This window comes from Notothenia rossii (assembly GCF_949606895.1).
Source record: "Notothenia rossii genome assembly, chromosome: 8".
Classification (NCBI taxonomy): Eukaryota; Metazoa; Chordata; class Actinopteri; order Perciformes; family Nototheniidae; genus Notothenia; species Notothenia rossii.
In genome coordinates, this window is record NC_136906.1 from 56,246,502 (window position 1) to 56,259,219 (window position 12,718).

Here is a 12,718-nt window from a genome sequence, read left to right on the forward strand (position 1 = left end):
AGTTCAATCCCACCTTGACAGGCTCGCAGTGAGCATTCCTCTGTGTCCTTGGGCAAGACACTTAACCCCAAATTGCTCCTGCAGGTATTGTCCACAGTATTGAATGGAATGAAACCTGATCATGTGAAAGTATTGTAAGGATAAAAGTGTCCAGTAACATAATGTAAAGCGTCTATACAAATACAATGTATTATGTATTATTAGAAATAAGTATTTGATCCCTTACAGATTTTGTAAATTTGCCCACTTACAATAACATTAACAGTCTATAATTGTAATGGTAGGTTTATATTAACAGTGAGAGTAAGAATATCAAAAACAAAATCCAGAAATTAACATTATATAAAAGATAAAAATGTATTTGCATTTAACTGTGGGAAACAAGTATTTGATCCCCTTGCAACAAACAAGAATTCTGGCTCCCACAGACCGGTTAAATAAGTAATCTTCCTTTAAAAAAGTACTCCTAATACCAACGTGTTACCTGTATAAAAGACACCTGTCCACAGGATCAATCAATCAGATTCCAACATCTCCACCATGGGCAAGACTAAAGAGCTGTCTAAGGAGCTCAGGGACAAGATTGTAGACCTTCACATGGTTGGGATTGGCTACAAGACCATCAGAAAGCTGTTCGGTGCCATTATTCAGAAATAGAAGAAAGACAAAATGAGCATCAATCGCCCTAGGTCTGGGGCACCACATAAGATCGGGCCCCGTGGGGTATTGATGATCATGAGAAAGGTGAGAGACCAGCCAAGAAATACACGGGAGGAACTTGTTAATGATCTCAAGGCAGCTGGGACCACAGTCACCAAGAAAACTATTGGTAACACACTACACCATAATGGATCAAATCCTGCAGCGCCTGAAGGCCCCCTGCTCAAGAAGAACATGAAAGGCCCGTCTAAAGTTTGCCAATGAACATCTGAATGATTCAGAGAAGGCTTGGGAGAAGATGATGTGGTCAGATGAGACCAAAATGTTGATCTTTGGCAACAACTCAACCTGCTGTGTTTGGAGGAAGAGAAATGCTGAATATAACCTCCAGAACACAATCCCCACCGTCAAGCATGGAGGTGGGGGTGTTGGGGTGTTTCTCTGCTAAGGGTACAGGACGGCTTCCCTGCATCGAGGAGAGGATGTACGGGGCTGTGTACCGTGAAAGTATTGGCCTATAACCCTCCTCTTCCAGCCAGGACACTGAAAAAGGGTCATGGATGGCTCTTCCAGCAGGACAATAAACCTGAACATACGGCCAAGGCAACAAATGAGTGGCTAGTGGCCAAACTGTGCAGGGAGCTGAAGCTTCTAGATGCCAAGCATCTGCCTCGAAACCTGAAGGATTTGGAGAGGAGTGGACCAACATCCTTCCTGAGATGTGCACAGACCTGGAGACCATACAAGAAGTGTCTGACCTCTCTGCGTCCAACAAGTGTTTCTCCACCAAGTACTTAGACATGTTTTGCAAATACTTATTTCCCACAGTCAAATGCTAATCAATTTGTATCTTTTATATAATGTCAATTTCTTGATTTTCTTTTTGATATTCTTACTCTCACTGTTTATATAAACCAATTACAATTATAGACTGTTAATTTCTTTGTAAGTGGCTAAACTTCCAAATCTGCAGGGGATCAAATACTTGTTTCCTCCACTGTATATATCATGTGGGTTGCTCATGACCTGCTGAATGTCTGTCTGTTCACAATGTTTAATAACTATTATTATATATACAAAACATATGTTCAAGATCAAGATCAGATTTGGAAAAGCATACGAAATGGTCTCTCAAAGTTGAGCTAAAGTTCAGGTGGACTTTGTATGAAAAAGGGAACGTGTCAAGAATAAGTGTGTGTTATTGGTTAACCGCTTGTCCCACCCCCCTTATCAAGTACAATGTGTTGGAGCAATAGCTGGTAAGTATTTTTCGCAGCAAGACAAGGACTGTGGGATTGAGTTAAAGAAGAGTGTATAACATCGTGGCTCATTGATATGTTTTTAATTGGGCAACAATGCAGCTGTGTCACACAGGAATGAGACACATCAGGCTTTGAATACACAGATGATGCTTGTCAGAAGATACATGCATTGTTGGTACAGTATCAGAATATAGCCAGGCTCATCCTGTAACAGTATATCCTTAGTGTTTAATTAGTTAACACACAACTGTAAGCTTGCAAGAACACTTCAAAGGTTTGAAATGTATTCCAACGTCTTGTCTATCATACAGTGAGATGATGACAAGGTGCTAGAAGGCACGGTCATGCATCCTCTTCCAGGAACGACTTAAGTTAAATATTCTTGATTTTACACTATTTAAAAGAAACATACTGACTTCACGCTTACTATAGATTAAATATAGATATTTCTATAGTTTCTGCTCTGTTTTAAATTAGTGTTTAATAAGTGTTGAAAATTAAGATTATTATTGATTAAATCAATACAGCTTATTTTCATTAATGCATAGTCAACACATGCTGTTTTAAGAGATTTAGGGATCCTTAGGTTTTAATGAGAGGAGGCCAGTGTGTAGAAGTGTGTCTTTGACAATGATTCTCTTCCTGCTGTGATTGCTCCTTTCCCAGCTTTGACCCCTTGGATCAACTCTCACTGACGACCAATAACCAGTCGATGCAGGGTTCAGCTTGAAAGTGGTTATGTTGACTCGTTGGAAAGCGGGGCAACATCCACAGTGGACATCGGTTAAAATATGATATCCTGTAACTGGGAAGTGGCGTGAGCTTTTTATTCGTAGCTTTTGACTGTGAACTTGATGCTGTGATTTTGGAGACGCTCGATCAGACTGGTTTTGTGGAAGGCAGCTCCTGGAGTGTACACCCCTCCTCTGTGAGAGAGAATGTGGGATTAAGTATGAATGTAGGCAGATTTACAGTAGATCAAATAGAAGGGTGTCACAAAATATAAACTTGTTTGATAGATGGGACAAAACAAAGGAAGTAGAGAAAAAAGAAAACAGACTGACCTCCTGGGAAGAGAGTGCAATTCATTCAGCAGGGTTAGGGCTGCTTGTACAATAGCAGAAACTGTAGCGACATAACCAGGCTCTGGAAACAGAACAAACAGGTGGGGTCAAAAAGTGCAAAAAAATTGAATGAAATAAAAGGACCAAAACCAACAACGATTCACTGCCAAGTATTGTATGTGTATTAAAGTCTTATATCTAATTAGGGTGTGAGAGAATACTTCGCCAACAGAATGACCAATTTAAAACAATTTCTCCGGCCACGTTAAGTTGAAATCTGGGGTTTATAGTTTTGCTGTTTAAGGCTGGCAAAATGCACTTCAATTCACCAAGACTTTTCTCAGATTCCTTTTATTCTTTGTTAATCATGGAGGAAAGCAAGAAAAACAAAGATTACCTGAAGGATTTAAGGTTACACCTGGTTAGGATTTAACATACAAACGTTTATATTGCGGTTGTAGTATTCCTTGAATCAGATTGAATTGTATGAATGTAAAATCAGATTTTTTTGATTTCATACAAATCGGATTTTGCTGTTTGACACAAATATTTGTGTATGTCTTTCTTTTTTTCCCTTCGACTTGGAGTATCACACTTGGAGGGCCAGTGTGCTCTGGCTAGACCTTAAAGAGGATTTGTTTCCATTGAGATGCACAGAGACTGGATTGAGTCTCCCAACCTGCTTCATCTCCTAGGCCAGGGGTGTCCCAAAATGTTTCAGTTATAAGTTAGCTAAATCAATCAAATGTAGGTAAATTATTCTTGATAATTGAATATGCCTAAAGAAAACAAACAGCGTACATAACAGCTTTCCATTAACAGGGTGTCATTATTTTTGTAACAAATTGTTTGCAGCTCATTTCTTAAAACAAGCCTCAGATTGGGGGTTAAGACGAAATAGGAAAAAAATTGGGCTTATTAACAAATAAATATAGTGTGTAATACATCTTTACGTATTTAAGAAGTACAATATAAAACAAGCACAAGTTTCCTGTTTGGGCCATATTCCATTATACTTTGAGAATTTGCTCCGGTCAATTAAAAGTCGACCACGGGCCACAGTTGGCCTCCTGGCCGTAGTTTGGACACCCCTGACCTAAACTCACAATCAAGTATAGATCACTCCCCTATCCAACCTTTTAAAGGAGCCGTATTATGTTTTTAGGTTTCATATGAACCTGAAAATTACCATAATTACTCTTTAAAACAAATGTATCTGAGACTGGTATAATATATGTGGTTGTATGTTAAACAGTAATAGAGGTGTACTAAACATCAGCTGAGTGTAGTTCTTACCTGCTCCTATGACCTGAGTGCAGATCTTTGTGTTGGGTCGGCCCTGCGCGGGATCAGTCCCCTCTGAGTACCCCTCCCCGTAAAAAGTCAAACTGAAACAGGTGTCTTCTATCTGAGAGAGGAGAATGAGGGAGGAACTGATCATCAATGACAATCAAACACGATCAAACATACTTACATTGTATTCAAGTGTTTGTGTCATTTCATTTAATCTGCCCAAACTCTAAAATCAAATAACTTGAAAAAGTCTTTCTCTTTGTAACATGAAATATTCACAACTTGAATATTCAATAGCTAAGAAATGTTAAGTTATATGCCTTGAAAGTATTAATGATCGTGCAGATCATTAATTTGTAACCATGTCTAGGATATAAGAAGTCACAAGTTAAAATGTAAAATTGTTTTTTGAATATAGAAGCAAAAAATCTCTCGTTTCAAATAACAAAAACTGTTCATTTATTGGACCTCATTGCTTAAAGCAGGGGTGGGGAACCTCCGGCCCTCAGGCCTTATACGGCCATTTGGTACGGCCCTCGAGGTAATTTATAAACACACGCAAAAAATAAAAAAAATTAAAGAAATCTAGACCGCAAAAAAATTAAAAACAGGGGAGTGCCTATTTTTCCTGGCCAAGGTCAGGGTCCTTGAACACAACACGAGCCTAACGTGTCATCACGTCGTATATGTCTCGTCGTCTGACAGGGGCGTAGTTCTGACGGAGAGCACCAGAACGTCGTTCCGCCACTTCAAATATTGCAGTACCCATAAGGAACCGGACACATGCCGCAGTTTTTTCTGTGTCTTTAGTTGTAAGCCCAGTGGCGATCTGTTCATCTGTCATTCTGATTTTACAGTCAATAACTTTGTTGTTATTAGCATCTGGTTAGCTAGCTATGCTAACGAATATAAGAAGCTTTTTCTCCAACCAGTGAGGTAAAGGCACATCTTTATATGATCATTATAGTTATAAAAAAATAAGAGAATAAAGTAAACAGGTATAAAATACTATATGACAGTAAAAGAAAGTTGTTATTAATAAACAAGAATATAGTTTGAAAGGGGAGGGAAAATCTGCTTACAGTTCTGTTTCATATGGGTGTTGAGAGATGTATCCATAGATCTCTTCATGTTGCTCTCAAAGTGCACCAGATTGATGCTTTTAACTTAAAAATCTTCTATAGTTTCTATTCCCCACTTAAATCATGTTCACATGGATAGGAAACTAAATACATTTGCACACATCTTGTGTCCATATCTTTCTGTTTTGGTGGTCATGCCACAACCGTGCACGTGAATGCATGTGCGAGTCATGGTAAGATATCTGGATTAAGAGGTTGCTTTTTCTTTGCACAGCATGAAAGAAAGGCCAAATTAATGGGCAGTGATTTTAGTATTTTTAAGCAGAGGTCAATCATTTGTACGGCCCTCGGAGGATGTTGAACAAATTGAAATGGCCCTTGAGAGGAAAAAGGTTCCCCACCCCTGGCTTAAAGTAACAAAAAGAAAATAGGTCTTCACAGCCTCTAAATTACTCACACTACATCACGCAGACTAGGTTCTTCATTTCAATTTCTTTTTTTCTTTTTTTTTTTAAATGTTCAACAGCCATGTTGCAAGCTGTCCAAAGAAGCTGTTAAATCATCAGGCTACAGAGAGGATACACATATATTTAACTCATTAGGAGTGTTACCTGCTTCATCGTTGGACCAGACTTGGTGAACAAGCCAAAGGAGAAGAGCGATGGAAACTTTAGGGAAAGACAAAAAACAAAGTTTTAAGGAACTAATACTTTATACAATACATTTCACATACTCTATATTGATCATTTACTGTTACGCAGTGCTGACAAGGAATACAAGTTTATAATCCATGTTGATTTGAGACATTTCTACACTCGAAAGCATGAAGTAGTATCAGAGCTGTTGCCTTTTGTCTGCTGCTGCATTTAAAAAGGAGCCTATTCTGCTCATTTTCAGGTTTAATGATTGTATGTTGTGTCTCTACTGTGTGACATGTCTCCATGCTTTAATGTTCAAAAAGCTCTTTATTTCTCTCATACTGCCTCAGCTCCTCTTTTCACCCTTGGTCTGAAACCAGAGCCCAGTCTGCTCTGATTGGTTAGCTGGTCGGCTCTGTTGTGATTGGTCAACCGCTTATAGAGATTTTCCGCCCCTTAGCCCATCACGTAAAGTGTGTTGGAGTGCTAGCCAATAGGAGCGTGAGTATTACAGCGTGATGTCACTATGTTGAGGAAGTAAACAAATGAGTCCAATGGAGGCTTTCAGGCAGGTGGGGAAGTGTGTGGGAAAGAAACTCACTCTGGAGTGAACTCAGGGATTTTAGCCTTTGAAGACCATTTACATGCACTAAACCCTATATAACCCATTAGTAGAGTTAAATTAACTCCACTACTAACGGACTGATATTATCGGCTTTGGATAGCAAATTACAAAGTTACATGGAACAAAAAAGTAGTTTGTTGATTAAAAAAAAAAAATGTAGCTACCGTGGTGAGGAGTTTCCTGCCCAGGCTGAATTTGACCATGAACCAGAACAGAAGGCCGCCACAGAAGAGCTTAATCACTGATAAAGGGCCACCAATCCCCACGTAGGCAGTGTATTGGACCTGTGGACGGGAAAGAGAGGGTAATGAAAACAGGTATATGGTTGAAAAAAATGTTTAACTCTCTGAAGTCGGTGGACGCGCCGGCGAAGGTGTGCATATTTTACGTATTTAAAATCATATATTTTCGATTATAAGGAGTAGAAATATGATTCAAATAACCAATGAATCGCTGGAAGTGTAGCTTTCCAGCGGTACCTCCTGTGAGACTGTAACCAGGGCACAGCAACCAATAGAGCCGCTCTAAGCAGCTTGACTCGGCATTACATTGTGTGTGATTGGTGGATTCGTGTGTCAGTCAAGGAAATCTCCGATCTAAGGACCTACCCACCAATAAAAATATATATAACAGGTGTCTCCCATCAGTTTTAGTCTTTTAGTCTGTGAGGAAGAGATAGATACATAGACAGAGAAAATGGCTCGAAGGAACTTTATCGTTCCGGACGCGCTGGATATTATTTTCGCGAGCAAGAGTGAAGAAGATGGCGCATCAGGACCTGAAGGCTTCGACTCTTCTTCTGAAGAAGAAGAATACAGGGACAGCAAGGATCCATTTGAGGATGGGTAAGTATAAATATAACTTATACTGCACTTGCCATTTGTGGGTAGTGCCGCGAAAATGAACAAATAGGTTTATCAACCTTTTTTTTCCGTCATGAACTTTATCTTCGGACAAAACAGACTCTTGATTAGTAAACGTTTACTCTGTGTAAACATTATTTTGGTGCGTATAAGTAAGGTTACATGTGTAGATGAATAAAATAATCCTTTATTCGTCCCACAACGGAGACATTTATAGTGGCTATAGACATGTATTTCATCATACTGTTCTGTACAGATGAGACTTTGTCATAGACTTATTTATATGTGCACTTGCCATTTGTGGGGAGTACCGCGAAAATGAACAATAGGTTTATTTTGTGTGTGTGTGTATGTGTTGAACTTCGTAATAATTATTGTCCCACATTTTTATAAATACAGGGGGCTGCTTCTATACATGGCCCTGCTGAAACTGGACAATGTATTGGACTACTGGAGGTAGGATAATTTTTTTGTCAGTGCCTCTGCCAGCACAGGTCATGTCACGTGACAGATACAGGACAATATCCTGGAACCTGCATCTCAGCGACCCTGATGAGGATGTCCAGAACGACAGCAAAAAGGACACACCCGACCATGACCGACTGTTCCGATTGAGACCCCTCATGAACACCATCAAGACTGCATGTAAGGCCTTTTACCATCCCCATAAATACCTGGCTGTGGATGAGAGGATGGTTGCCTCCAAGGCTAAGACTGGAATGACCCAGTACATGGAGGCTAAACCAACCAAGTGGGGATTCAAGCTGTTCGTCATAGCTGATTCGAGGAATGGCTACACAATAGACTTTTCTGTTTTCACCAGTAAAAGCGACATCCTCTTCAGACACGGCCTGTCGTATGATGTGGTAAAGTCTCTGGTTACCTCGGAACAGGTTACCATATTTAGATGGATACTTTTTACACCAGCCCGAAGCTGTTCAAGGCTCTCCATGCCCTAAAGTTCGCTGCCTGTGGGACCTACAGAGAGAACCGCAAGGACTGCCCAAGGCCACAAACTAACGCCCTGACAAAAAAAATCCCTAAGAGGCTCCATAAGATGGACCAGGGAGGGCCCACTGGTATTTGTCAAGTGGATGGACACCAGGGTAGCCGTCTGCTCCACCCTCCATGAAGCATACTCTGGCAACACCCTGCAGAGAAGGCAGAAGCAGAGAGATGGCTACTGGACCCGAGTAGAGACCCCCTGTCCCACACCAGTTGCTGAGTACAACGCACGTGGAGTTGATCTGTCAGATCAGCTCATACGGTACTACTCCGCAAAGCACAAGACCATGCGCTGGTACAGGAGCCTATTTTATCATTTCCTGGACATTGCCACAACAAACAGCTACATTATGTACAAAGAAGTCTGTCTGTCACAACAGAAGAAGCCCATGACACACAGAGCATTCATGGGGGAGCTGAGTGCTGAGCTCTGTGGCAAGCCTGTTCATACACCTCCTGTCCGGGCACCTGCAGCTCATCTTCCTGTGCCCATTGCTGATGTCCAGGCAGCATGCGACAAGGCCACCACAGGTCGCAGGAAATGTGAACATTGATACATCCAAGGCAAGAGGAAGAACACACCTTGGAAGTGAAAGCAGTGTGATTTTGCCCTGTGTCTCTTACTGGAACGCAACTGCTTTGAGGCATGGCATGAGGACTTCATCTGAGTGAAAGTCTTTTTTATAAATAGTTGAAAAAAAGTTCTGATTTTCAATATTGTAACAAGTGTGTTTTTGCTGTTTTTATTTGTATTTATTATTAATAGTTGGTTGAAGGAAAAAAAGTGCTGGTGTTCAATATTGTAAAAAGTGTGTTTTCTTCAGTAGAAGCTGCTGGGAGTCCCAGCAGCTTCTACTGAAGCCAGTCCCCAACTCCGGGGACTTCCGGCCGGGGACTTTGGGTGGCAGTATACGCCGTGAAGTTGTTTGCGGCCTGCCAGTAAACCCAAAGCAGAAGAAGAAGAAGTGACGTCAGCGGCTTCATTTGCCTAATCCTCCCTCAGGGACCTTTTCCGGTGTGAACGCGATCTACTAGATAGTTCCGAAACTAAAGATTTCTGGGGAACTATTCCTGGGAAAAGTACTTGGTGTGAAAGCGCCTAATGATGTGAGACACCGTTTCAATTCTCATGTCGATAGAATCTTACCGGAGACTGGTGATCCTCCTCGTAGAGGTGGCGCTGGGTTCTCCTGACTACTGAGGGGTCAGAACCCATAAATGGGATGGCATACTGCTCCATCTCCTTGCTGAAAAACACAAAACCCCTAGACACAAACAAACAGACAAACCCAATTACAAAAAGAGAAAGCAGAGTTGAAACTCCTCTGGAGGGAACACAGGGATTTTATCCTTTGCAGACCATTTATATGGACAAAAACCTATACTGCATAATAGGGCCTCTGAAATACATTTCAGTGGGATAGTCCCTCTGCTGTGCACTAAAGACACACAACGTACAGCTTCCTTGACTACTTGCTGCCAAGCCCTACATTCCAAGAGAAAACATTTAAAGCATAGTGTTTTAGCCAATTGCTCAGTTATAGCTTTACCTCTTTTTGACTTTGGCTCCCACTACAGGCAGTGGCTTTTGGCCAAACTTCTTCCTCAGCTGGCGGAGGGATCCGCTGTCGGCGAAACCGTGCACAGCAGACTGCCATGTGGCATCGTGACCAGATGAGCCCTGCAAAGGTCAAAAGGGAACTATCAATTCTCTCACAGGGCAGAAAGAACAGGGCTATTCCCCTCAAATACACCTCAATAAACTCCAAATGTGTCCTGAGCCTACGGGGAATTACTTTAGTTAAACACTGAATCTGCAGTAGTTGCACAGCAACAGCCAGTATGGCGGTACAATAACAGGTTGGATTTCTGCTCTGCAGTTATTCTATTTTTTTGTTTTGTTGTCCTTTCAATTACCCAAGAGATTCTGTGAAATTATCTTCCTGTGTCAAAGGGATATTCATTTATTAGTCAATACTAGTGTTTGTTGAGAGTGCTTTTTAAAAATGTAGTCCTCTTCCAGTGTTCACTCAGTACAGGTAAAGTCAAATGCAATGTTTTATATACTGTAACAAGTACTTACTTGTGTGCTATTTTTAATATATACCACCGTTGAAGCCACATCTTTATGTTGTTTAAAGTGATACCTAGCTACAACTATAACAACTGTAGATTACTTCTTAAAAAGGTTGGCAAAAGAGTATTAGACTACATTTCCCATCATGCAGTGCAGGAGCTGTAGTTGTTTACCGCAGGACCACTGGTAATGTTCAGGAAGCCCTCCACAGCTGTCAGTGTTCCTGAAATCAGAAGAAAAATCACAATGTTGAAATTCACATATTTATTCATTAACATGTCAAAGGTACATTTTATTTTACCATATTTGGAAATTGTTAGAAGGTAAGCAAACTGAAAATCCAAGATATATACATTTTTGTGTGTTAACCACTATACACCTTGATATGTTAGAGGCTCAAAAAGACGTGTTATCTCCTTAACCGAGTAAACTATTTATCTTGTGTTGCCTACCTTTGAACTGTCTCTGTGTGTAGAGAATACCCAGGTCTGCAGGTATGGAGTCGAAGCCACAGCTGCCGATCACATACACTCCCTTGTCCAACGCCTTAGTGTGGTACTCCAGCTGCATACGCTCTAGGAACTGTAGAGGATGAACACCCACACGTTCACATATACACCAAACAAATGTTTATTATTATGTGCAAATTAAACTTGCTTTAGTCGAGTCGACTTTAGGATCAGTGATTACCACGCTAAAAAACATCACAGTGAATAAATAGGTAGAAGACATAGAAAAAGACAATTATTTTCCTACCTGAGGCTCCCCACATATGTCTAGGTAGTGAGCTCCATTCTCTACGCAAGCTTTGACCACTGGTTCGCCAAAAAATCTGTACTGAAAACACAGAGAATGAAGACAAATGTTCAACATCACCTTTTAGTTTGGTGGGTTTGAATCTAATCTGTGTCAAATGTCAATTTCAAAGTTGTATTTATTTCAACCCCTCACAAAGTCTGGATAACATACGAGCAGGTTCATGCCATTTTTAAATAATCTGCAGCGACGAATGCCTGAAATAACAACGCTGATTATGTTTTGTTTTTTTATTTCACTGAGCCGACAGCAGGGAACATTCTGCATTTGTTTTTTTATTTATGCAGGCTTACAGGTTTTAGCTTTTTTATCAAAAATAAGGAGATTCAATGATTTCACTTAACATGATTTTTGGCTGACACTTTTATCCAAAGTGAGTTACATACACTGCAATACTCTATACAGGGGGCAATTAGGGGTTAAATAACTGCAAGGGTTAGGGTTAAACCCATAAACCTCTGATTGTGCAGATCAGCACACTAATCCTCTGTGCAAATAAATGCTGTTTTAATTTAAAATAAGTGCACTGTAGACAGTGCAGCAAACACACAAGGCAGACAATTACAGTCATTTAAGGTAAACAATTTGGCTTGGACTTTATTTTTATTAAAATTGTAGTATTTGATCAGATGCAAACCAAAAAATGAACAGTATTATATATCTGCCATAACCCTCCCTGCTCTCTAAACATACTTTGAAACCCCATATGGGTCTACTTACGGGTCCCACACAGTTGAGAATCACCAAGCCTTGTTGGCACATGATGGCCAGAGACTCCTCAATGGACACATCTGCGACAATGATTTCAATGTCTGTCCTCAGCTCAGGCATAGCTGAAGGAAGAAAGAAGAGATCATCTTTCAGTAAATTGTACAGAGAAAAAATGTTGCCCATAATCCTAATCTGATTTGTGGTACTGTATTTGTTCATGTCAGAATAAAACGTGCATGTTTAACACAGGGTTAATACAAGCAAAACTGACAATATCATGTATCATATTAAATAAATACAACTATTTCTAAATTCTTATTGTTGCACATTACCACATGACGTGTCTCAGTTACTTTGACCTGTGAGCCTTGCTGCTCAATAACCTGATAACAAGCTATTTCTCAAGCTAGCTGTTTTATTGCTTAACAATAACTTATATTTGGGGGTCAAGTTAAAAGATGTTCATTTACATACATAACGACTGAGACTGCTGCCTCTGTCAGTGAAGTGAGTAAAGTGTCCTGCGGCAGAGAAACAGCCTGACATGTAATCGTTAAGAGCCTGACAGCTAACATAGTTAGTGTCCCAGTTAGCTACAGCACAGCCTGTCAAACATACACAG

General features: G+C 40.4%; 1 protein-coding gene across 1 annotated transcript in view; it reads right to left on the reverse strand.

Moving 5' to 3' along the window:
• Positions 1 to 1,986: 1,986 nt before the first annotated feature.
• The window catches only part of LOC307015228 (saccharopine dehydrogenase-like oxidoreductase), a 55,196-nt gene continuing 44,464 nt past the window's right edge, over positions 1,987 to 12,718 (reverse strand). The window contains exons 11-21 of the mRNA XM_079643721.1: positions 12,106 to 12,218; positions 11,326 to 11,406; positions 11,022 to 11,151; positions 10,743 to 10,792; positions 10,043 to 10,173; positions 9,640 to 9,757; positions 6,789 to 6,908; positions 5,973 to 6,029; positions 4,283 to 4,394; positions 2,987 to 3,068; positions 1,987 to 2,848 (exon numbers count right to left, since the gene is read on the reverse strand). Coding sequence (XP_079499847.1) covers positions 2,749 to 2,848; positions 2,987 to 3,068; positions 4,283 to 4,394; positions 5,973 to 6,029; positions 6,789 to 6,908; positions 9,640 to 9,757; positions 10,043 to 10,173; positions 10,743 to 10,792; positions 11,022 to 11,151; positions 11,326 to 11,406; positions 12,106 to 12,218 — 1,094 coding nt within the window. The 3' untranslated portion in view covers positions 1,987 to 2,748. The remainder of the gene's footprint in view (positions 2,849 to 2,986; positions 3,069 to 4,282; positions 4,395 to 5,972; positions 6,030 to 6,788; positions 6,909 to 9,639; positions 9,758 to 10,042; positions 10,174 to 10,742; positions 10,793 to 11,021; positions 11,152 to 11,325; positions 11,407 to 12,105; positions 12,219 to 12,718) is intronic.